This window comes from Sciurus vulgaris (genome assembly GCF_902686455.1).
Source record: "Sciurus vulgaris genome assembly, chromosome: 17".
Taxonomy (NCBI): domain Eukaryota; kingdom Metazoa; phylum Chordata; class Mammalia; order Rodentia; family Sciuridae; genus Sciurus; species Sciurus vulgaris.
The window spans coordinates 34,102,094-34,129,550 of record NC_136478.1 but is presented as its reverse complement, the minus strand read 5'-3'; the positions used below and the strand labels follow the sequence as shown (position 1 = coordinate 34,129,550).

Here is a 27,457-nt window from a genome sequence, read left to right as displayed (position 1 = left end):
CAGGTGTAGCTCAGCCTCAGGCTTACAACCTGCCTCTAAAAGGTGGGCGGGCCCCGCCCCTCCCGCGCACCTCCGGGAGGCCCTCGGGCTCTGATTGGCACTGGGGTGTACAGCGAGGCGGGTTGATCTGCCTTCAAGAGCTCCACCCACCAGGCAATACCCCGGGCCCAGGAGCCAAGCCAGGGAAACACCGCTCCGCAGAGAAAACCCTCAGCACTCGGCTCTTCCTGAAGCCTGAATTTCCTCCCCAAACAGGATGGAAATATGTGGGAGAAGAAAAGGCTGCGCATGCGCCCGCCCAGCTCCAGACCCCGGTATTTATACAGTTTCATAAACTGCAAGTGATTATTTTGTTTCATAAGAACAATCACTATGCAAATGAAACCTCCAGCTAATACAAACAGGGCTGTTAAACTCACTTGCCAATGTTTATGAAAAGAAACCCCGGCCTGGCCCTGACCAAGCCGCTAAGAAAATGTTTAATCAAAAGACACATTTGAGTGAGGAAATTAGGCAAATAAGAAAAGATGTCCTGACTTCGCTCCCAGAGCCCCCCTCCCACCTCCCACCCCCTTTTTTATTCAGCAAGACAATGAGGTGACATGAAAAGGTTCCCAGAGGCAGGACAGATGTCAAGGCTCAAGGAGGAAATAACCAGCCAATGTGGAGATCAGGGGAGCGCAGCCCCAAATTTAAACAGCCGCTCAGGGCCCTCCCACCCTATTTTCTGCATTTGTCATTAGCTTGGGAATGGGAGTGGGTATCGAAGGGGTCCGTGGGCAGGAGGGCATGCAGCAACTCCTGTCTGCTCCTGGCCCTGCAGTTGGCACGCTGGGAAGGGAACCACCCTGCACTGGGGGCGATGTTCACTCAGGGGCACAGTCAGGCTGGAGTCTGGTCCCTGAACCTCAGGACTAAGGCTCTGAATGAGGGAGGGGGTGTCCCCAGCTGGGATGGCTGAGGACTCAGCTTCCAGCAGTCTGTCACAGGGCAGGGGGCACCCAAGCAGGAAAGAACGAATGCCCCCCCCACCCAAGGAGGAGCACCTCAAGTCCTCAGAGGGCCGTGTCCTAGTACCTGAAGAGTTACTGTCCCAGTGTCAGGATCAATTAGAGAATAGCAGAGTGACGACAAATCACCCATCAGGTCACCTGGGCTCCGGCCCGTGTGTGACCTCAAAGCGCGTTCCTTCCCCTTCCTGCGCCTCAGTTGCCTCACCTTCCGATGGGAAGGCGTGCATTCCCACAAGACACTGAGATCCTCAACACAAAGCAGCAGAATCCCTGGATCCCAGTGATGCTGGTACAGGGCAGTGATCTGGTCCACTCCCTGCACACACAGAGGAGGCCCAGAAAGGGTTGGTGGAGTTTCCCGAGCCACACAGATTAGCAGCAGTCACAGGATTTGACTCCAGCTTCAGCTCTCCAGCAGATATTTAGGGGAAGGATGGGTGGAGGCCGGGACCTGGCCCTGCCCCCTGTCTGCTCTGGGAACTGTGCTTGGCAAGAAGGTAGGAGAAACCTCTGAAGCCACTGCTCCCTGGGGCTGGGGGAACCAGAGCCTGGTCCTGGCACGGCCTCCCCAGGGCCCAGGCAGGGGCAGCTGTCCAGAACTGTCTGTCCATGGAGGGGGCAGGGAGGCTGCCACTAGGAGCACGCAGTGTGCCAGTCCCTGGGGCAAGGCCGGCTCAGCCTGCTGGCTCCATCCAGAGCCAGCCCCAAGGGATGCTGGGGGAGGCAGCCAGGATCAGAGCCGCCGGCTGTGCACTCCCCTCCCCCAGCAACAGGGGACTAAAGTGGGTCAAGGAGGAAGGAGGGGGCCCAGGAGCGCTGGGGGAGGGGCCCAAGGAGCTGGAGAAGGCACCGGAGGGAAGGGGACCAGGGGAGGATGCCTGGAAAAGCCATGTGTGCAGGGGGCTGTGGGCGGGGGCACAGGGTGGAGCAGCAGAGGGGTGCTGTGGATTTGGAGGTCCTCAAAATCACCTCAGAAGTAACTCTAGAGAGGCCTTGGTCCTGGCTCCTGCCCCAGCAGGCCAGTTCTTCCTTTTTCCCATCCCCAACCCTTCAGCCTCTTCTGGAGCCCACAGGCCCACAGGCCCCCAGCCCAGGGGTCTCTGAGGAGCATCTCAGACTATGGCTGTCTGGCTCAGACCTGGAGGGGAGCCTGGCTGGGACCCAGCTGCCCAGCCAGAAGGTGGGTTCTGAGAAGGGTAGGAAGAAGAGGTCTAACCCAACCCCACCCTGGGCCAGGCTCGGTGGGACTGTTGCCATGCCAGGCCAAGTCAGGTCCTATCACCAGGGAGAAAGGTTAGAGGAGCTCTCGTCCCCCTCAAGAGGCACCCCTGGGGAGCCTGTTGCAAAATGAAAGGGAGGCAGACAGGAAATGCCAAACAGGGCTGCTCCCCAGCTGGAAGGGAAGCCAGGCCCCAGGCCCCCAGAGGAAAGGACTGGAGGGTCAGAGTTTGATCCAGGGAGACACGGGCTGGTGGTCAGCCTCCACCCAAGGCTGGCCCTGACCCAGTCATCGGGCGTGTCTCCCAGCTCCAGCTCCTCCACCCAGCATGGCCAAAAAAAAAAAAAAGGAAACAACCATCCAGGCAACTCGATATGGTCCAGAAACCTCCAGGGTCCCTGGGTTCCAGGAAGCCAGCAAGGGAGGGGTGGAGGGCAGAGAATGCAGAGGGTCCAGTGCCCGGGAGGGAGCTAGACTTCAGGAGGGAGAAGGACTGGAGCGGAGCCTCTCAATCAGATGAAGGGCAACCTGAGAAAGCGGGCTTAGGAAGGGGCACACACCCACCGTTCTGCAGAAATGTTGACACTGAAGATGATGCAGGCTTGCGGGGTCAGGCCCTGGGGCGGAAGGCAGTTTGGATGGAGGCAGAAAGAAGCCCAGAGGGCAGGACCCTGATTTGAATCCCTCAGCAAGGCCACACACCCCCAATAACCACATTCAAGTGTCCAGGATGAGCCAGTGGAATTCCTGGGGGGATGGGGGGGGCACGGGGAGACAGAATAGAAAAGAGGACTCTCCACCCTAAGTCCCTAAAAGCGGTAAGCACCTCCACCTGGCAGAACAGAGGAGCTGGCCCAGCTGGCCCAGCAGCCAAGAAATCAGGAAGCAGGTAGAGCCCAGTCCAGTGCCCACCTCAAATGCCCCAGGACCTGGCCTCATCCTCCCACCCCCAACCTGTCCATGCTGCTTCTCCCTTACATGAACCTCAGGAGCATGCCCAGGCCCAGAGTAGCAGGTAGGGTGGAGCTGGGCACCAGCTGGGTCCTCAGGGGGAACACAGTGTCTCCAGCCTCAGAGTTCCTAACTGTTTACCAGTCTGTCCCGGAGACTGCCGCAAGTTCCTGGGGGAGGGGGTTATGATGACAGTGGTTCACCAGGTGTGTAGAAGCTGTCCCGGGAGTGATTCAGGCAGACATGGTGGTATCAGGCCACTACGATGTACGCATGACCTTGGATCCCAGGCTGACCCTCAAAGCTGCCTCAGCTGCAGACAGGTGAACGTAATGGTACCAACCTCACAGAGCTGTTGATAGGACTCATGAGAAATGGCACATAAAGCACCCAGCAAGCAGCTGGCACAGAGTACATCTCAGTAAGCACCACAGATAAATGTCCTGTCCCCTTCGTTCCAAGTAGAGCCTCGCTCCCCAGAGGAAAGCAGACTTGGGACTCTCTTAAGAAAAATAAAGCAGGACAAGAGGCACAGAGAAGTTCTAGGACAGGCTCAGCCTCGCCCAGCATGTCCAAATGGGAAAACAAACTCAGACCCTGGGAATCCACCACAGGCCTCTACATTGTCCAGAAGAGCAATGGGTATTTGGAGCCCCACAGGGAATTCAGAATGAAGCCCATTTGGATACCATTGCAGATGGAATTAGGGATACAATGGACACCTGTAGGAGGCTGTTTTCTTACTGACCTAGCTAGATCCAGGGTGGGGACAGGGGCAGCTCAGTCTAGAAAACCAGGCCCAGGGACTTGGGAGACAGTAATGGGACATCAGCAACTCCTTTCCACCTCCAGCCCTAACACTGGGGGTGGGATGGCAGGCCTTGGTAAATTGCCCATGGGATCCAGAGACCTGAGAAATGAACATCCCAACTGATAGCTGGTCACAAGCCCTGCTGCAGGTGCAGCGGGACAAGGCTGCTGGCTTCTGTGGCCCTCCCCTCCTCATTTGACAAACAAGGAAGGACCCCACCACCTACTCCCTGGTACTTGGAGGTACCAACAAGAACCTCTAGAAACACAATTCACAGAAGTTATACAAACCTTAAGGATCGAAGTTCAAGGTCTAGATGGCCTGCCCTGAAGACTCCCCAGACAGACCTTATGTGCACGCACCACAGGCCACCCCTCAGTGCCATCCATGCCAGGCACTCTACACTGTCCTGCCCTGCTTCTCCTTCATCTGTGCTCCAATCCTCTCAGGAGAGCCAGTCAGCACTTGTCCCTGCCCTTCCAGACATCCGTGCCCAAAATTCCCCAGATTTTGTCCCTTCAGGTCCTCACAGGCAGGGGCCACAGCCTTTTCTTCTCCTTCCTTCTTCGCTCCGGGATGGGTTGCAGGCAGGACCAGGCAACCCTGGGGAAGGCGCTCAGAGCCAGAGGGGACTATCCACCTTCCTCAGCAGCAACCTCTCTTCATCCCACACCAGCTGTCATGTCACCTCCTCTGCAATGTCCTCCCGGAGGACCCTGTCTAAGTCAGATAAGCAGAGCAGTCTCTCAGCAATAAATTACCTATTGGTGGAACTGTTTACTCTTTACTGGGGTCTCACTGCCACATACCCCACCCCCATCGACTGTCTGCTCCCCCAAGGTAGAGACCCCACAACAGCAAAAGACCTGACCCAGACTCAGAATATCCACCAGAGGATATACTCAAGAATGAACCTGTGCATGAATTTTAAATGGCAAACCCGGAATGATGACTGCGATGTGCTTGCTAACCTTCTGTAATTTCTTGGACATGTGCAAATGCACTCCACACGGCCCCCAAGCCCAGATGCCCAGCCCATCCATCCATACGTGGCTGGACACCCTGCAGAGAGAGCTCAGTTCTGGAGTCAGAGGCCTACATTCAGATCCTATCTGGTCCTACCTGTGGTACACCGGGCGATTTATTTTAAACTCCCTGTGCCTCAGTTTCCTCATCTGTAAAACGGGGGATAAACATGGCCTTCCTCATTGTTACTGTGCAGCGTGAATGAAGTGCTGAGAACGGTCCGCAGCACCTGGGAAGTGCATTTGTTTTTATTATTACGTACTCAGAAGGCCCTTGCTGCCGCGCCGGCCCTCCTTTAGCCCCGCCCCAGAGCTGAGGGCCAATCAGTGCTCAGGGACCCCAGGGCTCCCCCAAGGCGCACATCTGGCCAGCGGGGGCGTCAGCCCACCCACCGGCCGGCACCCGGCTGTGGGGGAGACGCCGCGGCCGCCGGCGCCCCTCAGCGCGGGGCCCGGGACTCAGCAGTCCTGGGGGCGCCAGACTCCGAGGGGCGGGCGGCCCGCGGCGCAGAACAAGCCGGGCCCCACCCGGCCAGCGCGAGCGAGCGGCGCAGCCTGCGCCTTCCCAGCCAGACCCCTGCCGCGGCCGCTTTGTGCCCAAACCTGGCCCTGAGTTATTGCGCCGCAGCCATGGAGCCCTCCCGCGAGGGGGGCGGCCCGACGCGTTCCCAGGACGGCGGCCTCAAAGGGGTCCCGGGGCCGCCCCCGCGGGCTGGGCAGACAAGGGCCCAGGAGGGGCCGCGTTCCCAAGCGCCGGCCCGGCTCGCCCGGGTCGTAGGGCGGGAAGAGTCCCCAGGCCCCCTCCCCTGCTTTACCCGCCCCAGTCCCATCCCACCAGGCCCCCGCCACTCCTACCCAACTGCCTCCTCCACCCCACCCTGGATCTCTTCCCCTCCAACCCTCGCCCCTCCCCCTCCCCCACCGCTTCTCCATCCCCCTCCTCCCATCCCCGCTCTACCCCCTCATCTCTCAGGACCCAAACCCTACGGGGCAACTCTGCACACAGGCTCCAGGAGGTCGCAAGTGGCCCCAGGTCCCACCTCCCGTAGAAATCACTGTTGTCCCCAAGACGGAGGCGCTTCCCCCCACACCACCAGCCTCGGGTCACAGCCTGGCTTGGAAAAAGGTTGGATTCTGGGCCGGGCCTCTGCGGGAACGGGCTAGGGAGCCTCTTGGCCTCATTTCCCCATCTGTCAGATGGGGGTGGGGGGGAATGCAAGTTCAGTGCCAAGCGCTGGGGACATGGCATGGCAAGGCGCTTGGCCGGGTGTGTGCACAGCCCGCAGGCCCAGGGAGGGGTCATCCCGAGTCCTTTCACCGTGAGGGTTATATAGAGATAGGCCAGGGGCAGGGAAAAGGGACAAGCCACTGAGGTTCCTAGGACAAGATCAGGACCCAGAAGCACCCTGGGTGCTGCAATAGTCCTAATTAACTGACTCAGAACCTGGGGAAGCCTCTCTCTGGTTCCTAGACTGCACCAGAAAAAACAAGAGGGGACTGAGTTGGCAGCAGGTGCTCCCACTACAAGCGGCAAGGTTCAGAGAACCCCCAGGCCCCCCACAACCTCCCAGCCTCTCCAAAGCATCAACTGCAAAGACTTTCAGGTCCCCAGCTCCTCTCACGAACTCCCCTGTCCTCAAGTGTCACCTCCAGGATGGCCCTAACCAGATAACCTCCCCCACCATTTCCTGCCTATTCCAGGATTTGCTTTCCAGGATTAAAGGACCCTCGCTTCTACTAGAATACAGTTCTGTCCACTCACCTTTGGAGCCTCAGCACCTTGAGCATACCTGGCACATAACAGGTGCTCAGTAAACACTTGGGCTGAACGAATGAACAAATGAACAGCCGATAAACCATATCAATCCTAAAAGCCTTGAAACCCAAACTGTGCCCAAGATAAGAGCATTCCACAAGTGATCTAATAAGTTTGGAAATCACAAACTATGAAAAATCTAAGAATCCCACATTAGGATTTTACAGGCTCAGAGAAGCCCTAAAGGTCTTAAAAACTTTTTAACTGTTTAATCCAGCATTTTCCAAATGCATTTGGCCATAGAAAACACTTTTTCTCCACTCTCATGACCACAACTTTATAAATGGATAACTGATTCTTAGAAGAAAGAACTTGCTTCTTTCTAGCACAGTGCTTGGCACACTGAAGATGCTCCAATTATTTGAATGAATGGATATAAAGTAAATTCACCATGTTCACTCTCTCTGCCCTTGTACTGAGATTCTGAACCAGGCATCATTCACATGTGCATGTGCACTGACTCATGCACACGTGTAGATGCACACGTGAGGGCACATGAACACACTAGCACAAACACATGCAAGTCTGCATACCCACAGGCACACAGACTCCTGCAACCCATTCTGGGGCGTAGGCCTGCCCTCCCACACTGCCCCTTTCCCTGTGCCTGACCAGTGAAGCTCTTGAGAAGGGCAGCAGTCCTCTGGTGGGTGAGAGGATGGACATGAGGAGGGATGCACAACCTGGCATCTCCAAGAAGGCTAGGTGTCACCCAGCAGGTGACAGATTAAAAGCTTAGGGTTTTTGTTTGTTTGTTTCCCTACCCATTATCTCCAGTGCTGCATTTTGAGAATAAAGGTACAGATGAGAGAGAATGGTAGAGTCAGGATGCTCTGGAGTGGGATCCCACCCCAAACAAATAACCAGCCCTCCTCCATGCAGCTTCCTCAGCTTACAAAGCTCTTTCTTTCCTAAGATTTCTGTTTATATTTGGAAACATGGATTGAGCTCAGGGGTGCTTAACCACTGAGCCATATCCCCAACCCTTTATATTTTTTATTTTTATTTTTTATTCTTGCTGAGTTGCGTAGGGCCTCCTCGATAAGTTGCTGAGGCTGGCTTTGAACTTGCGATCCTCCTGCTTCAGCCTCCCTAGTCCCTGGGATGAGAGTCATGTGCCACCAACCTCGAGCTCCGCTGAGCCATCCTCACACTTCCCCTGGGAGGGAGGAAAACAAACTGAGTTCGCCAGTAACACAGCAAGGATGTGCTCAGAACTGCCCTACACTCCAGCTTAGGGAGGTCCCAGGCTGTCCCCAGAGTAGGCCCTAGCCTGGGTCAGTGGCAGCAGCAAGCTCCTCTTGCACATCCTTGCCCTTCTCCCCAGGTACAATTCTGCCACAAGGTCGCTGTGTGACCTTGGATATCTGACTTGCATCTCTCTGGGCAAGTCTGACCCTCCAAATTGAGAGGGTTCTCCAAGGTCCATTATTGCTCATGAAAAAGAAAGTCTGAGGGCGGGGATGTGGCTCAGTAGTGCAGCACGTGCCTAGCACGTGGGAGGCACTGGGTTCCAGTCTCAGCCCGACATACAAATAAATTAATTAAATAAAGGTCCATCCACAACTAAAAAAAGAAAGCCTGAAGCACCTAAGCTGTCAATTAGTGCCAAGATTAAATGAGACCCTGCCTGTGAAATACATAGCCCAGCACCTGTATACAAGAGGTGCTCTTTTGATGTTAGGTTCTCCTGGTGGTCTGATTCCACCCTTCAGGTCCAAATAAAATGCTATCCCCTATGCTTTAGTTGATTCCCCCAGTTAAAAAGAATCTCCCCGCCCCTTCCCCAGCCCTAAGCCTGTGCGCTACATGTCCAGTGGTCAAGGCTTGGGACCCTTCCCAGTGCATAGGCTCCCTAAGCACATGGCTTCCACTTGATTCTCAAGTATTTTCCTGGGAGTCCAGGCTAAGTCTCAGCTGGATAAGAAGCTCTGAATTTAAATGGAAGAATAGATGTATGGAAGGGAGGAAGGGAGAGAGAGGAAGAGACATGAATGAAAGACTCGCTGAAGGCAAGAGATGTCTACATCCCTACCCAGGGCAGCAAGCCTGCCCAGAGAACTCAAAGTGGTCTATAAACAAGAAAAACGGTCAGCTTTGCTAATAATAATAATAAAGGAAGTGCAAATAAAAACCGTGTGCAATTGCTTGCTTGCCTGATTGGCAAAAAGAAAAAAAGTGGGGTGGAATGGGGGGGGGATGACAAAAACAAAGAGAAAAAAGAAACATCCTATGTGGGCAAGGACTCAGGAACATGCCCTGACCTGTGTCCTGTGGTTGAAGGGTACAACCTTTGCATAAGGCAACTTGGAAAGATCTACCAAATTTTTGGAGTGATAACCTTAGACTCAATAATTCCACCTCTAGGAGTCTAGCCTGAGAAACACTCAAAAAGAACACAGAAGTGTCTACCTGAGGGTGCTCACTGCACTGCTGTCACCAACAGCAAAGCACTGGAGGCAATCACATGTCACCGCCAGAGCTCTGGAGGGCTGAGGATGTAGCTCAGTGGTAGAGTTCTTGCCCCAGTTCGGAAGGTCCTGGGTTTGACCCTCAACACCATGAAAAGAATGATAATTCTGGTCCACCCACTCTAAAGAGCCCCTCTGGCTGTAACGTGGGGATGTGTGGTGCTAATTCCCCCACTAATAATCCTTAACCCTGGCTGCATATTCAAGTTTCCCAGGAAGTTTTCAAAGAAAAACTGACCTGGAACCCCATCCTCAAACACTCCAGATGCTGGGCCCAGATCATGTTATTTATTTATTTACTTACTTGTTTGTTTGTTATTTTTTTCAGTAGTTGTAGGTGGACAGCATGCCTTTATTTTATTGGTTTATTTTTATGTGGTGCTGAGGATCGAGCCCAGTGCCACATGCTAAGCAAACGCTCTGCCACTGAGCTACAGCCGCAGTCTGGTAAAGTTATTTTTTTAAGTGCCTAAAATGATACTAATTGTGCAGCCAAGACTGGATACTCTTTGCTACGTGAAAATATCAAATGAGAGACAGTGTAGTCAGGTGGCATGCACCATCTATGTTGAAACTGAGGTGTCCAGGTGCACACACATAGGTCTAGTGTAACCGCCTCACTGAAAAGGCGGGAGGGGCCGACCAAGGAGGATAGCGCTCGTTGCTGGGAAAGCAGTGGGACTGGGTTTTTTAAGATGTGGATTTTTTTTTTTTTTTTTTTTTTTTTTAAGATTGGAACGTGGACAGCCGAAAGGCAGAACTCCACAGATGGACAGATGGGTGGGAAGCAGGGCTCACCCCAGGTGCCTTTATTCATGGCTGTCTCACCCAGCCCAGGGGCGGGACTGCTCCAGCCGCTCTGCTGTCCTTCACAGCCCCTGAGGTAGTTATAAATAAAGGTGGTGGTTACTGACTCAGGCTCTGGACCTAGATACGGCCTGCCCTCAAATCCCAGCTCCACTACTTCCAGCGGTGTGACCTTGAGCAAGGGACTTCTGTGCCTCAGTCTGTGCACCTGTGAAACTGTGATAAATAAATCAGAGAGCTGCTGGGAGAATCTTGTGGAGGAACAGGGGAAGGGATGAAGACAGAGCCCCTTAGTGCCCCAAGAGCCAGGTCCCGACTGTCCCTCCAAGTGTCCTCCCCAGGGATCAGGGCTGGTGGCTCTGGATGAGCATGTGTCCAGCCCGGTCACACCTGGATTAGAGCAGCGCCCAAGTAACCTACTTCAGCAATACCTGGCAGAACCCCTGGAGCCAAAAGAGCCAGGAATACCACCAACTGGGACCAAAGATGCCCATCACCACCGACTGACTCTCAGACACCTGGAAAGCTAGCCATCACTGTCAAGCCCTCTTCTCATCTCTTTCTCACCCCAAACCTTATAAAGGGCTAGGGAAGCAAGAGAGGATCCAGCTGTCCACAGCAGGATGCCCTACAGCAGCCAACTCAGATTTATCCATTGTGGCCCCATCACTGGATAAAGTAACTTGAAAAGACCTAAAGATATCTTTCCAGCCTGCATTATTTTAAAACCCACATTGCTTGTGTTTGCCACTTCTTGTGTTCCAGAAATTAAAACCCCATACCACCTAAGACATGTAGTTGATCCAACTGGTTCCATCCCATTCCACTGATGGGGAAACTGAGACCCAGAGAGGAAACTATCTTACCCAAGATCATGGAACGCTCTGCCTCAACTCACACCCATCCCCCACAAGAGAAATAGAGCCATCTTGACCCACGCCTTGGAGACAGAGTTGTTTGTTCGTTTTTACAGTACTGGGCATTATTGAATGCAGGGGGGGGTGCTTTACCACCTAGCTACATCCCCAACCCTTTTTATTTTTTATTTTGATACAGGATTTACCTAAATGGCTAAGGGTCTCGCTAAAATGCCAAGGCTGGCCTCAAATTTGCAATTCTCCTGCCTCAGACTCCTGAGTTGCTGGGATGACAGGTGTGCACCATTGTGCCCAGCTCTGAGTGACAGGTTCCCCTGCCAGCACTGCCCATTTCCTCCCTCCTGCTTCCTTCTCCCAGCCCTAACCCTCACTGCCAGTGTTAGTCCTGGGGCAAACTCTCCCTAAAAGATGAGGAGGGTCCTGATGGCCACTCAGTGGTGGTTGAACTGCCCAACACTGGCCAGCACCAAGCCAGCTACGGATGCCCCATCTGACCCCCAAATCTCTGTGGCAGGATGGCCATAAGGTGCAGGATGGGAATTTATTGAGTCAAACATTCTGTTTTACTTCAAAGTAATATAAAAATCTTATCTCGCTTTTATCATTTTTAAAGAAATGTTTTTCAAACCTCAATAAACAGTAGCTACAGTCTCACTGCGCAGAGCAGCTGAGAAGCAAGAGTCAACAGGCCACTCCCAACTCCAAGGGGCATGAGGGCTGGCAGCCTCGGTATGGGGCAGGCCTCACCTCCTGAGCAGGGAAAAAACTGAAGGAAATGAGGAGGGCAGAAGAGACCCACGGAGAGTAAGGAGAGTAATGTCGGCGGTGAACCCAAGTCCTGCTCAGGCCTGAAGACACCCATGCGCTCACACGTTCACTTGCGAATTGGTTTAGTCACGATCTGACCATTCACTCACTCATTCTCGTGCTCACCCACTCATATTTATTCCCTCAACAATTTATACCTTCACTCATTCAGTTAAGAAATCTTTCTTTAAACACAGCCATCCAGAAGCACAGGCTGGATCCTTGTCTACACCAAACATGAGGTCCTGGAGGCCCCCAGGCTGCCCTGCACCAGGCAGTGAGCTCTCCCGTGAGCCAGGCAGGACAGGATTTGCCAGTTCTCAACAGGGTTTCGCTGGGAACTGGGGATCTGAGTTATTCTCTGTGGCCCCGAAGGTGGAACCAGTACCAATGCACCTAAATTGTGGGAGACAGATTGCAGATTGACATGTGAAATTAAAGCTAAAATGCACAGGTGTGTCATAGAGGGAGCGAGCTCCCTGAGAACAGAAGTGTGCAAGTCCAGGCGGATGAAACCAAGGAGATCTCTCTCTCTCTCTCTCTCTCTCTCTCACACACACACACACACACACACACACACACACACACAATCTGAATGAAGGAACTCCAAGATTCCTTTTCCATGGTTTTCAGGATTCTGAGAGATTCAAAGGGAAAAGTAGTAAAAACCTGAATCTTCCAACATATGTGCCAGGGCTCCGGTTAACCACTGTCCCCCTAGGGGCGCAGGGCATTTGCAGAGGCTGTCCTGGGCACCGAGAACATGTATAATGCTCACTGATCCCCAGAGAACCCAGCACTCTCTGCAGCCTCCACCTCAGGTGATGGGAGACTGTCCCTTTTTCCCATCTCCCTGCCACCAGCTTCCCAGCCTGCTCTCCTCCTTTGTCCTCTCCTGGGAAGCCCATGGAGCTGGTGATGGCCTCCTGCCTTCCCAGATTCAAACCTACAGCCCCACAGAGCTAAGGACAAAACTAAATCTCCTCTTCGGGAAGCAGGAATATACTGTATGCTGCTGGGGCTCCAAGGTCCCCAGCACCCAGGCCAGCGGGGCACAGATCCTTGCCTGCCACTGCCCCACTGCCATGCCCAGGAATGCCCTGCTCCCTGACCAAGCCCAGATGGCCATCACTCTGCCCTCAGGCAGGTAAAATTTGATGCAACAGGAGTTAGGTGAACAGTGTGTTTTATTTAATTAGGATCAACAGAAGAGATAAACCTCACAGCAGGACGGGGAATGGCAACACTGCAAAAAATAATTCATGCCCAGGTAACGAAAGGGCAGATTTCAATTACAGGAAAATCGGGGGAAGAAAAAAAGTCTCGCAGCACTTTTAAGGAGGCAGAGGAGGAGGAGGAGGCCACATGAGGCAAAGCCCAGACCTACAGGCTCAAGATGGGGTCTCAAGGACCACAAATCGAGGCAGCTAGGTGGCCATTCCATAACAGCTCTTCCTCCCTTCTCCCCATCACAGACAAACCAGCCTAAGCACACAGGGCAGGGTGAGCCAGGGGTGCTGCCTGGGTCCTGGCAGGCAAGCGTGGGGGCCACAAGAGATCTCACCTACCAGGGCCACTAGGGAAGCTCACACCCAGCCGGGCTTGGTCTCCAGAAGAATGGTGTCCCCAAAGAGAGGAAAAAATGTTCTAATCTTGGGAACAGCCACCAGATGACTCGAAAACTCCTCTCCTTGCCCCTGGCACCCCAGCCCCACCAGCCCTGACAGGGATACGCTCCTGCTCAGTCTCAGCGGTGGGCAGACCTGACTCACCTCTCATACTGGAACAAGAAAAAGAACCACCAGCTTTTGAGACCCTGCTTCATCTTCTGTTCCAGTTTTTTCACATCTAACCTGGAAAACTGAAGCTCAAACTAATGGCCTTCCCCAACCCATCACCACTTGGTGGTGGTAATGGCTACACATCACTGTTAGGTACTTAAATACCACTTAAAAATGGTTAAGATGGTAAATTTTATGTTATGCAATTTTATTCCCATTTTTTAAAAAGGGTGCTGGGAGGGATGCAGAGTTCCAAGCCCCTGCTCAGAACCAGCCAGGTGAGCAGAGGTCTCTAGGATCCAGGCCCAGGAACCTGTGATTTTCAGCAGCTTTACGGCTCGCAGGAGTGATGGGCTGGGACCCGACGCATCTACAGGAAGCACTCTGCCCCAGTCAAGGCTCCCTTTACCTACCCCAGCACAATGCTGTGAATTATCTCAGCAAATACGTCGCCAGCGACTGAACAGCCGCAACAATGAACTCTCCAAGTTTCAGAGCTCGAACAAAAAGATTTTTATTGATGCATTCTCCCTCCAAAAGGAACCCCCAAGGAGCACAAGGAGTGCCACCCAGGCCCCCCACTCTCAGCTCCCAACCCCTGGCCTTAGGTGACACAGGCCGAGCGCCCCCATTATCCAGGAGAGGGCAATTGCTGTGAGATTAGTGAGCACATCCACAGAGCCCCATTTTATATCCCAATTCAGAAGATGACATGAACATCTGCTTTCACTTCAAGACATTAATTTTCAATTATTGGAGAAAAACAAAATTAGTCCTGACAAATTGCTGGCGAACACAGGCTCTTGTCTGGTGGTTCATAATAATAACTTCGGGGGCCCACAATTAGTGTCCTCGGACAGAGTTTCCTGATGGATCCCTGTCATCTGCAGTCTGCGGTGGTGGTGGCAGCGGCAGAGCATCTCCTTACACCCTGTTCTGTCAGGCAAGAGAGACATTTCCACAAGCCACCACTCCAGGTGACCACCTCTTTGGGTTAGGGAACTAAGGACTTTCAGTTTTTCTTTCTGGGGAAGGGAGGGATGGGGCAGATGGCAGGTAAATGAAAACATCCGCTGGAACAATTTTCAGCTTTAGCAAGTCAAGGCTCTCCTCCCATTCAGTAGCAAGATTTCACACTTAGGGATGGAAAGCCTTCCCCAGCCCAAGTGGGCCCAAAAAGGCAGATGGAATCACCTCAGAAGAGCACCTTATAACTCGATTTGCCGTCTGCAGTGGGAGAATAGACTGCATGCTTCTCCTGTGACAACCGGCCCACCAGTGACAAAAGGCCATTCAGGATCCTAAATCCCAACCTCTACAGCCCCAGCCTTAGGCTTACATCTTCTACAACAAAAAACTGCTTGCCAGGGTCCCATCTACCCAGGAACCTGGTTCAGCTCAGGTTACAGGCTCTAGAAAGAGAGAGGGGAAAAAAAGCAAGCTCTGAATTTGCCAACCTCAGTGACCCCAAATCCAAAGAACAACCCACTTGATAAGAGATTATCAACACTATAATCTCGTTGGATGGGTTTTTTATGTATCTTGGCTGCTGAAGTCACTATATCAATAAGAAGCCACTGAAATGTGAATGAGCAGAAGAATTCGGAGATAATGATGTGGCAGTCTTTGAATTTGGATGGTCACAACTGAAACCAGAGTGTTTGCCTGGCTAACACGTTCAGACTCTTGGGGGTGGGGGGTACTGGCACATGGAAGGGGAGGTAACCAGAGGGAGGGAGGCAGGTTAAAAAAGAAAAGAAGAAAACAAAACAACAACAACAACACAAAATTATATCTTTAAGAAGAGAATGAAAGACATTGCTACTTCCAAAGTCAACTGGGTAACTGAGCTCCGACATTGTGTAATTGACTTTGCAAGTAGAACAACAGCAACGTAACAAAGAAAATGTCAGTGTTTTCACAGCACTAATCTATAACGCTGGGAGGCCCTCCCGCTGTCAGGCAGGGCTGACAATACAATAGCTTTCAAAGGGATATTACCATCATGCTTTTATTCCTGACATCAATCAAGACAAAGAGAATCCTTTTCACAAGACATTAAAAATCAAACCTTTGTACAAGAAGATAGGTAAAACAGCGTTCTCCTTAAAGACAGCCACGCGGAGCAATCAGCTAATTGGTGCTCCTTGAAAGCAGTAAAGTATTTTTATTTACTGAGTGTACAACCCCAGTCGCTGGCTGCCACCCCATCCTGGCAGGTAAGCTATGAATCAAAAGTTTCCATCCGCATTTCCCCCACTCTCTTCACCCTGCCTGGCGCCCACAGCAGGCTGAGGGAGCTGACAGCCAGCTGAAAACTTCAAGTGGGATATGTAACCAATCCAAGCTTCGCTAGTCCATTTTGGGTGCAAAACTACTCTGATGACAGACTAATATATCTATGCACAAAATGCCCTTGCAAGCCAACAGGAATTGACAAACTAGTGAAACTGCATATTGAGGTTTTCCTGGTTACCTATTATAACCAGACATTAAGAGTTATCCAAGGGCTGGGGCTGGAGCTCAGTGGTGGAGCACTTGCCTAGCATGTGTGAGGCACTGGGTTAGATTCTCAGCACCACATATAAATAAATAAATAAATGTCCATTGACAACTAAAAATATATTAAAAAAAAAAAAAAGTTATCCAAGGTACTCTTCTGTGTTAACTACCATAAGTACTCCCTCAGATAGGAAGAAACCCTGACATCTATGCAAATGTTTTCAGAACATCAAGATAATATTCTTTGCAAACATCGGTATACCATGGACAAGGCTGGACTTACTTCAGTCAGGGTCCAGGAAAAGCAAACACCTAAACCCACCCACCCACCTTGCAAAACAGATGGGGTCATCAGGAAATCTAGCCATCCACCACTAGATTACTTCAAGACAGTTAAGATGCCTGCATGCCATAAGTTCCTGACACTTAGGGAAAACTACAGGTCCCAGAGCAGGAAATAAGGGGGAACTAATGTTCAAGAGAGCTTATAATCTACACACTTTCCGAACCACTGAAGTATGCAGCCACCAGCCTTCCAAAGGATCCAAGATGATGGCTTTGACACCCAAAGGAGGTCACACCCACTCAGGGCTTGACAGAGCTACTGGTACAGGTTGCTTCAAGTCCTGGAGTGTTGTGAAGGAGGAGGGGAAGAGAGAAAGACACTCTGCTGGAAGAGCCCAAAGTGTTCTGTACCTCTGATATCCAAGAGACCTCATGCCAGAAGCACGCAACTGAGTCTAGTCACTCTGCGACAGAGACGTTACTCTAGAAGCACCGGAGGCAGCAATGGCTGCTTTTACTTTTCAGACAGAAGTGAACGCTGTCGTGCCTTTTTAAACAGCGTTTGAACAACAAGCTCCCTTCATTTCATTGCAAAATGGGAAGAAATGTTAAAAGAAGAGGGAGCTGGTCCCAATTGCTGTCTTGAAAACACACTCTCCCACCACTGCCACCTAAATGAGTCTTTTCCAGAGCCAGGCAGCAAATCTGCACCGCCAGCCTCAGTAGTGAGTTCCTTTCGTTTACACATCCAAATGAACAGTTAAGAGAAATCAATGCATCTAATTGCCAGACTATTAAATCCTACATCAGGGGAAGAATTCCACAGCCACCAGCTTAAGAGTTGGCTACCGATATAGCAATTATTGCAACTTTGTATTAGATTGAACCAGATCCCCAGCCTTCCGTCTCCAGCCAGGAACGCTGTACTCAAAGATGCCGAGCTCCGGTTTACTCCTGGAGTGGTTCCCCCTCCTCCTCCTCTGTTAACACGCTGTAGCATGCCACATTTGCCAGGGCTGGTGGGTTCTATGGAATTACTTTATGACTGTAAAGTCACCAGCATTTTGCACCTTTCATTATTAATGCACACTCGGCACCTTATGGTTAAACGTTTAGCAGGATTCTCCTGCCAGAGGCACATAGTTATCTTATTTTATTGCTTATTAAGTTTTTGCAAGGAAACAGGTGTAAGAATCTAAACAGCAATTACTAGACATAAAGGATGCTTTCTAGAATAAAACAGGCCCTTCCAAAGCTAAGAATAGGTAACTTAATTGGGGGGGGAATTAAATATTAGGATTAAATGTCAGTTACCCCAATACACATAGAAAGCTAAGGAAGGTACAAAGGATTTGTTTTGCCCTTCCTGCAAGATCATGTACATTTAGCCAAACAAATGTCGACAATTTACACTTGTATGTGGTCTCAGCTGAATCAAGAAACCTGTAACCTCAGAACGCCTCTATTTATTACATCTCAATTATTTCCATGGAAACACTAGCAATGGCGAACTACACTGTTCCCAAGTCCCTAGACTACCAAATTCATAAGATGGACTTTGGAGGAGCTCTGAGCTGGCAGGAGAAGACAAAGAAAGGGAGGGAAGGGGAGAAAAGTCACTGGGGTAGTTTTGGATGTTGGGGTGGGGGGTAGTGGACACAGCCTGAGTGCTAATTAATATTAAGAACTGTAATTAACAGGCAGTTGCTAGATGGAAAAAATTGACAGTAGTACAAATTATTCAAAAGTTTTAAACTGAGCCTGGGAAAAAGACGTATTCATTTTCCATAGAAATGAAGACGCTGTTGCGTGGATCTGAGGAAGCCAGCCATAGGGTAAAAGGAGACAGGTCTCCTTAACATTGAGTGACAGAGTGAAGTGCGAGGTAATCGTTACCAAACCACCTGATATCATCAGCCGAAATAACATCAGTGAGCGAGATGAGAACAGCCTAGAGAATCAGGCCAAAATTATCAAAGGGAACAAATCATTGCAACTACCACACGGCACCACCAGGACTCAAAAAGGGGAAAAGAGTATAGGAAAATCAGTCAGAAAATGCGACTTTTGTAACATTCATGGATTTGTTGGTTTTTCTTTTCTTCCCTTTTTTTTAACAAAATCACAAGGCTTTTGAAAACCAATGAGGCTATTCAGCCCCTGCCCTACTATTCCAGCCCCCTTCCCTATTTGCTAGGTGTCCTCCCTCCCTATGGTCTGGGTTTTCCAAAGAAGGACAAACATCCTGAGGAGACAAATGACCCCCACTCCAGAGGAAGGTTGTGTCCCCAAATGGGAAGTGAGCCCCCGGTGAGCCTGTTTGATTTTCAAAGCAGTAATGTCTGTGCTTTCAGATCACACTTTCTGAGCATCCATTCAAAATTGTTACATTTCTGTCTTTCCTTCCTGCTATGGGCTTTCACATTTCCAAGATCAATTACGAATTACCGTCAAGCGACTTCCACTGCAGAATGCACAGAGCTGGGAAAGTCCACAATGTCTCTACATTAGCCCTGACACACAGCAGTGGAGGCAAAATAAAATAAAATAAAATGTAAAAGGCACTACTGTTCCTTAAGAAGCACCTTCAAGCATCTTTAAAGGTGAGGACCTTGCCATTTCAAACACTTGGTGTGGAGCTGTCCACACTTAAGCACACACTTTTGAATATTGCTTGCAAGAAGGGGGGCAGTTCTTGAAGAGCAATAAATCCCTCACCTGCTGTAACTCTTATCTATTCAAATTGTCTACTCTCTTAATTCCTCCCTTGATAAGTGGCCACATCTCCACCCTATTCACCCCAGTAAACTGAATAAAAGGCAAAATGGTGAGAGACAAAGGTTGTTGCTGCTTTTGGAAAATGTAAAGCTCCAGGGAGAATCAGGGGGCCTCAGACACCAAGGTTCTGCAGAAAGACTGAGTGGCTGATATGCACAACACTTCTCAAAATGCCTTCACTGGTCTTTTCCCACTTAGCTGTCTTCCCCCCTCAATTCGCTTGAATTGTTGGCTACACATACACACATATACATGTAGATTCATTAAAAATCATTTCAAGGCTCATTTCATGAAAGGCTAAAGACCAAATCTTGAGTCTTTTTCTGAGATCCACTGGATGATTTAAGAATTTGGTTCAAGCAATTCTGAAACACCCACCCATCTGCTCACTGCAAACTGCTCTACCTTTCCTTTCTGTGGCTTGCCTTCTAAAATAAGGAGATCTGCAGATGTGGAACAAGGTTATAGGTAAGCAAGCTCTGGATGTTTCCAAAAGGTCTGCTCCTATATGTAACTTTAACTTGAAATCAACTGCCAGAGTCAAAGAAAACTCTTTTTACAACTAAAAGTTCCAATTCCAATCTCTTCTTAAGTGGCTCTAGGAGTGAGTAATGAGCCCCGGGGAAGAAAAGAAATCAAATGTTACTTAAAGCTGTGGGTGCTCTTCTATTAAGCCAAAGATAAACATCGACCCTTCTTCCTTCTTCTGGAAGTCTTTCTTCTGGTTTCCTTGTCTCTGGATCAGAACACCCTTGGAATCCCCATTTCTGTAGGACAGATCAGGCTACTGCGGATTGAGACACAGGTCAAGGAGCAGAAGAAAGACCAACTTCTCCCAAAGCGTAATAGAGGTGAGACCCGCTTCTGAAAGTTTGGACTGAGCTGGTTTTCTTCTAAGATGACAGGGAGCGTCTCTTTGGGCCGGCTGCAGCCGGCTTTCCTGGGACTTCAGTAGGAAGAAGGTGGCTGGTGTATCACCCGCTTTGCCAGATTCAATCCCAACCACTCCAGCCAAGAGCAAGACTGGCAGGAAGAGAGCGGGGCCCCAGCTCCTTCCCGCGCAGGCCTCCAGGAAATGAACTTTTCAGAGCAGAACTGGGCTGCAGCCAGAGGTCATCAGGGGAGTTGGGAGAGGACAAGGGCCTCAGGACTTCAAGGCTCCAGAGACACAGCCACTCTCATCCTGTTCCTCAGTGATCTCCCAGTGTGTCCTGGCGGCTAAGCACCCACTGGAATTGGGACAAAGCAGCAGGCCAGGCCAGGAGAGGGCGGCCTGTTAGGGGAAAAGGGCAGGGGAGGAGCTCAGGCCCGCGCATTGCCTCTCCTCAGGGCCTCTGCTCTCCAGGGGCCTCCAGGAGCCTCCAGGAGCCTCCAGGAGCCGGGGGCCTTCGGTGTAAATAGAAATCAAAGCATGGTGAACGGGTATTTGTGTGTGTGTGTGTGTGTGTGTGTGTGTGTGTACCTAGACATCTATATCTCCTCACAAACGTGCGCACCCTGGGGACTCCGGACAGGTAACTGGCCTGGGTGCTGAGGGTTCGTGTGCCGGGGGTGGGGTACCCGGCACGCTGCGCTGAGGGGCGCTCGTGACGGCCGCAGCGCTCCCAGGGGGACCTGCGTCCCGCCGGCGCGGCGCAGACAATGAACTCCTGGCGAAGGCTCCCTGCCCGGTTGGACTCGGTGGAGCAGGCAGGAAGTGCGGGGGCCCCGGCCGGGAGCGCGGCCTGGGCAGGGGGCGGGGAGGGGGCGCCGGTGGCCAGGGCCCGGACGCCGCGCCTGAGCGCGCAAGGCAGCGCCGCCGCTCTCCACGTCCCGGGGCGACAAGGAGGGGGCTGGAGAAAGCCAGCGAGGCCGGGGGCCAGCGAGGGCGGCCTCGAAGCTGCCAGCCTCCCGGGCGCCCGTCCTCGCCGCCTCTTCCTTCCTCCCGCCGCCACCGAGATTCGCAATCCCCGCCAAGTCGGGCCCGCACCCCTTGATTGGCCACGCGGGCCCGGGGCCCGCAAGGAGGGAGCGGCGAGGGACCCTTGTAGGCGACCCCAGGCCCGGGTCCCCGGCTGGCAGTGGCGCCGGGCCCGGAGAGGGTCCGGGCGGGTAGGGTGTCCACGGCGAGCCCCCTCCACCGCCTCCGCCTCCCGCTCCTGGCTTCCTCCTCCCCCTCCTCTTCCTCCTCCTCCGCCTCCGCCTCCTCCGCCGCCTCCTCCACCTCCTCTCCGCTCGCTCGCGCGGGTCCCCGGCCGCCCGCCCGCTCGCCGGTCCCTCCTCCCTCGCTCCCTCCCTCCTCGCTCGCTCGCGCCTCCGGCGGGCCTCGCTCGCTCACCTTTCACCGAGCGCGGCTTCGCCTGCTTCCGCCTGGACATGTCCGGGGCTCCGGGCGCTCCGTCGCCCTCCGCGGCCGGCTCCCCCCGCCGCCCCCCGCCGCTCCGGGCAGCCCTTCTCCCCCTTCTCCTCCGCCTGCCTCTCGGAAACTTTTTTTTTTGCAGCCGGGTCGGCTGCTGCGGGGAGCGGACCGCAGGTCCGGGGCGGCCTCCCTGGGGGGGGCGGCCCGGGCCGGCCGAGGCCGCTCGGGGGCGGGGGGAGGCCCGGGGGGCACGCCGGGGCCCTGCCTGTTGCAATGCGGCAGCCGGGGGCTCCCGGTCCCAGCGGCGGTCCCAGCGGCGCGGGGAGTCCGGAGGCCACTCGGCCGAGCCGAGTTATGCAAAAAAAAAAAAAAAAAAAAAAAAAAAAAAAAAAAGCCGCCCCCCTCCTCCTCCCCACCCCCCGCCGGCCCCCGGCCCCTGCGGCCCCCTCCCTCCCTCCCCCACCCCACCGCCACCCTCACCCTCCTCCTCCTTCTCCTCCTCCTCCGCCCCTTGCCGGATTTTTGTGCAAAGTTTGCAGGCGTCCGGCCACGCAGCCCGTTGCGGAGCTCACAATGAACCCATCTGAGGAGGGGGAACAGGGCTGGAGTCGAGAGGGTCTCAGGGGGGGGAGGAGACCGGGAGGCGGTCGGGAGCGCGGGAGCTCAGTACCCCCCGGAAAAGGAAAAAAAAAAAAGGACTTCAAATTATCCCCTGCCGCACACACACACAAAAATAAATAAATATTAATGGCTCAAAAAAAAAAAAAAATGCCCAAACGCCCGGTTTGGAGATTATGATGGATGGGGAGGGGGTACCTCAACTCAGCCTACTTGGGGGTGGGGGCTCGAAACGGCCGTAGTGGCTCGGAAGCCGCGGCTCGGGGCCCCTGGCTCACGCCCCCTTCTCTGGCTCTCGGCTCGGTCCGGCGCCGGCCCCCCCGGAGGAGGAAGGGGCGAGCGGGGGCGCTCAGGCGGCGGCGGGCAGGCGCGCCCGTGCCCCGGGCATCGCTCAGCCCGTGCGCCGGGCCGCCGCTGCCTGCCCTCGGGCTGCGGTGCTCAGCGCGCGGCGCGCAGCCGATCCCCAGGCCGGTGCCAAGTCGCCGGCCCCGCTAGCTGCCTCCATGGGCCAGGGGCTCCGAGAGGGGGGAGGCGGCGGCCGCGGTGGCGGAGGAGGAGGACGAGCAGGCGGCGGCGGCGGCCGGGCTCCCGTCCTCCCGGGCAGCGGCGGCGGCGGCTGCGCCCCGGCTCCTCCGCGCTCCAGCCGGCGCCGGCCCGCCCGCCAGCCTCCCTCGCGCTCCTGTCTTCTTTGTGGTCGCTGGCTCTCCTCCTCCCGATCCGGCTGCTGGGGCTGCACTGCAGAGACACATAATAAAGCCAGGCTTGGCTGGAAATGTAGCCGGGTCCCAGCAGGAGGATGTGAGGAGCGGAGTCCCGGCGGGGGAGCGCTCTGATCCCGTGGGGCGCCCCGCACTGCTCCGGCTCGGATCAGACGGAGAGAGGGCCAACAGCACCGAGCGATGGACAGCGCTGGAAATACAGCTCCGGCCGCCCGCAAAACCCGGACCGCGGCGACGGCGGCGGCGGTGGCAGGCACCGCGCGGGCGCGGGCGCCGCACCGGCTCGTGGGGCCCGGGCTCTGGCTGCACCGGGGGCGGGAGGAGGGAATAGAAGGCCCACGCGGGCTGTCAAGCTCACTCAGACGCATTAGCATTACAAACTGCAAAAACTGAGAGAACGGGGGAGCAAACTGGTTAGCTACCCTAGCATTGCCTCCTGTGCCCCACGCACTAGCCTTATCCTCAGACATAGCTTTTCCCTCTCAGTTGACTTCTGTCGATGGGTTAGTGTTCCAAGACCACCCATAACCCACGTCCAACAAACTCTTACACCACTGGGCTAGCCCCTACTCGCATTTGTAGGGTTCTTGCGCCTGACGCGCACTTCCGGGGAATGACTATAACACCTTATCTCCAACACAATGAAGTAGCACCCCTTCCCTCCGCGGTTTACAAAAAATAAACCAGTTTCTACTTTCCACAAAGTTTTGCCCCAGCCACCAGGGGGCGCTTCAAGTCCCTGTAGCTCTTGAACCAGTTGAGGCTCGGGTCGCGGAGCAGGTCCAGGAAGGGCACATACTTAGGGAAAGTCTTCCCGCGGGGGTTCCCCAAAACCATTACTTTGAAGCCTCCCTTCCCCCACCAGCTGCAGGCGGCCAGGTCCCGGGTTGAGGAGAGGCCCCCACATCGCCCCCCTCCCAGGCAAGTGGCGCCACCTTGGGCCGGCGCGCCTAGAGTCGGGAGAGCGGAGCGGGTGCGCGGCGCGGCGCTGGGGGTTATCAATCTCGCGGATCGATAAGTTGCCACTTGGAGAGGGGAGGGCTGTGTCCCCTCGGAGACGAGTTACCCAGGGCAACCTTTCACGGAAAAACCCGCTGCCCGCCGAGAGCAGCGCTGGGGCCAGCGCAGAAGCGGCGCCCGCCCCAAGCAGGGTGCCCGCACCCCGCAGTTCCTCCGCCTGCCCGCCAGCCGGGCCCGCGCCCCCTTCAGCTCGCTTCGCAGTCCCGCCGGGCCCTGCTCGCCAACCCCGTGCTGGGCTGATTGCCGAGGTAGATGCCACCCCCGCACCCCTGCGGCTAGGGAGAGCAGGCCGACGGATGCGGAGAAAGGCCTTAGGCAGTGGGGCCCGTGCGTGCGCGCCCAAGGCCGTCTCCGAGGTACAGTCGGGTGACAGAAGAAACGCAATGCCCAGGCAAACACGCTAACAGCAGAGACAGAGCGTGAGGATCCCCGGACTGGCGAAGACAGAGTCATCCCCTAACTAGGACCTAGGCCCCAAGGGCCTCCCCTTCTCCGAGTTAGGACTGCCACCCTCGGCCATCGCCCTCCCCAGTTCGTGAGTCCGAGAGTGTCCCAACATCCCGGAGGAGCCACGTCCTGCAGCCAGGGATGGCCAGGGTTAGGCTGGGAAGGGGTGCCAAGGGCCAAGGCGAGGGCAGAGTCCGCGAGGCGCCTGGGAAAGAGCCAGAAGGAGGGGCCGAATCAGCCGCCCCTCCCACCCCCACCGGCGCCTGGGATCGAGGCCCACGGAGAGAGGCTGACAGGCGGCAGATGGCACACGCTGGGGGAGGGGGCAATTGGCCTCGGCTCTGGGGTGCCCCCGTCGTGGGCCCTCTCCTAGGGGGAGGGGGCGGAGAACAACCCCCAGCTCGCCCGCCCAAGCTCTCAGGACTGGGGGCAGAGGGGGGATGGAAACTGCGGATGGTGCCCAGCCCGGAGAGAGGGGGCAGACAAAAGGAGCGAGGTAGGGATGGGACGTGTTGGACGAAAGAAGGGGGGTCATCCGGCGGGAAGGGGTGCCAATGTCTCTGCCCTAAGGGAACTGCGGGAGTCTCAGAGGCCGGAGGTGGAGGTAACAGAATGGACGAGGCGGGGCGCGGGGCGATTGCGCGAGGGTGGGGGAGCAGGGACGACCAAGGACCTTTTGGAACTACTTCTCAAGGACGAGGGTCCTGGAGAAGCACACAAAGTTTTGGGGTTTTTTGTTTTTGTTTGTTTTGTTTTGTTTTTTGGACGAGTTACTTGGCGCACCGCAGTCACGGCACATTTGCGTTTGGACCCTCACCCCACCCCCACCCCAGACCTGGATGCTGTGTCCCTGTTCAGCCCTAGTCTGGGTGTGGAGGGAACTCGACCTCCTCCTGCCTCATTCCGCCGGTTTCCTCTTAAAGCTGTTTCATTTTAAAACTCCTTCCAGAAAAATGTTGTCGGGAAAATCCCAGAGCTGCAAAAAACCAGTTAGTGTCCCCCTTACTACCTATCCCCTGCTGAGCCAGGATCAGTACCAGAAGGGTCTCAAAGGACATTTGTTGAAGCCTGGACCTTGCTTCTCACCGACCTGGTGACTTTGTGCCGGAAAGGTCATCTTCAGGTGAGGTATTTTACACCCATCAGCCTACCCCTAGCGAAGAATCCAGGGTTTGGGGCCCCTCCTTTGGCCGGAGGTGGTGGTGCATGCCTGTTATTCCAGCAACTGAGGAGGCTGAGGCAGGAAGATCTCAAGTTTGAAGCAAGCCTGTGCAATTTATCAAGACCCTATCTCAAAAATTTTAAAAAAATGAAAAGGACTGTGTGTATAGCTCAGTGGTAGAGTGCCCCTGGGTTCAATCCACAGTGCCAATAATAATAATAACATCAACAATAACATTTTAAAGACCCTTTCTGATCTCACCTTCATCTGCTTTAGATGGATCAAGCTTTAGCTGCCCCTGCCCTGCTCAGAGAAGTGGCTGGAGAAACCCAACGTAAACTGTCAAAAGCCAACATCAGAAATGCAAGAGAGATTACAAATTGACTTTGAAAACAAAGAAGACCTTGCTCACATAAATAGTTATCTTCCTTCAAAGTCCTCACGTGCCTGAAGGAGGGAAAGCCAAGGTGCTGCCGTTCTCCCAAATGAATGCTCCTTGAGAATGTGTCCCTGAACATGGAGCAAGTGAGGCTGCTTCTCTGAATTTCCAAGAAGAGGCAGAGCAATCTGGAGAATGCAAGAGAGTCTGGTAAGCAACAACAACAAAAAAACCAGGACAAGAAAATAAAATCCTATGGTAGAGCTCCTTTTGTGATCTCTAAACTAGTATCCTGAAGAGTTCCCAGAGTCTTTTAAGAGATGCTTTGTAAGCTGTGCACAATGGTACATGCCTATAATCCCAGTTACCTGGGAAGCTGAGACAAGAGACCATAAGTTCAAGGCAAACCTGGGCAACTTAGGGAGACCCTGTCTCAAAATAAAACAAAAAGGCTAGGGATGTAGCTCTGTGGTAGAGCATCCTACCTAACTGGTTTGAGTCCCAGTACCAGGTTTAAACACACACACACACACACACACACACACACACACACACACACACACAAATGATGCTTTGCAGTAAGTGACCAAGTGACCACCTACCTTCTCCCCACCTACATATCCCCACTTGTATGTGCACACACACATATACACTTATTTTAATGACAGCAAGTATATATGCAATCTGAAATTTGCAACTTTTGCTTACTGGTTTATTACTTGAAAGTCTCACTCTCTGTGGGGAAAACTCTCATCAGCCTCTGAGAATCAGTCATTTTTAGGGAGGAAGATTTACAAGTCCCTCGGTCCATTTGTTATTCAACATTTATTTATGATTGTGTGCCTACTGTGTGCCAGACTGAGGGTTGCAAACAATGAGACGGATCACAACTCTTCCCTGCTGGGGCTTCTTTTCTAGGGGGAGAAGAGGCTAACTTAATAAAGGATCATGCAACTACTGATTTATACACAGTTTTGAACAAATCCCAAGAAGAAAAAAAATGGTTATAAATGAGGCCAAAAAATGAGGGTCACATGTTGACTTGGCAAACATATGAAGGAGGAGAATGAGAGCGAGTCAAGGAAGAGGATAGTGTGTACAGTATGTGCAACGGGCCTGAGGTGAGAGGAAGCTGGGTGAGAAGTTGTCATAGCTCAGGCAGAGGACCAAAGGTGGCTGTCATAGCCAAGCTTAGGAGCCAATCCCATCCATTTTCTAATCCATCCTCCTCATTGCCTCGCTGGAGAACTCAAGCAAGGCTTTCTGTGTTACATTTTCCCATCTGCCAAAATGGAATTACAGATAGCATAGACACCCTGGGGTTGTCCTGAGGATTTCATGTGAGTAAACAGTGCCTGTCTGGCATAGAATGAGGTCCCGAGACAGCTGTTACCAGACCTTCACTTCCCTCCCTTCCTTTCCCATCTCTCACCTTCACCACCTCCAAAGTCAATGGCATTTATAGAAAGAGCCAATCACATAACTGTAAATCCCCTCCTTACATTCAGACACTCCTGCATTGTGTGTATCCTTGAGATAGACCCACCCTTGCTCTGTAGAAGCTTGTTGCTTCAGGTCTACCAAGAAGACAGTATGCTTTCTGTGCATGGGTGCTTGAGAGTGAGCCCAG

The 27,457-nt window shown here is 53.4% G+C and overlaps 1 protein-coding gene and 1 long non-coding RNA gene across 2 annotated transcripts in view; one reads left to right on the top strand and one right to left on the bottom strand.

Annotated features, from left to right (window-relative positions):
* The window catches only part of ZNF423 (zinc finger protein 423), a 315,284-nt gene extending 293,456 nt beyond the window's left edge, over positions 1-21,828 (bottom strand). The window contains exon 1 of the mRNA XM_079117258.1: positions 21,462-21,828. Within this exon, the coding sequence (XP_078973384.1) occupies positions 21,462-21,501 (40 nt within the window). The 5' untranslated portion in view covers positions 21,502-21,828. The remainder of the gene's footprint in view (positions 1-21,461) is intronic.
* A 3,008-nt stretch (positions 21,829-24,836) lies between these two features.
* Positions 24,837-26,002, top strand: LOC306647573. Its single transcript, XR_013760126.1, has 3 exons — positions 24,837-24,890; positions 25,236-25,409; positions 25,725-26,002. It is a non-coding gene; the product is annotated as an uncharacterized lncRNA (long non-coding RNA).
* The last annotated feature ends 1,455 nt before the right edge of the window (positions 26,003-27,457 follow it).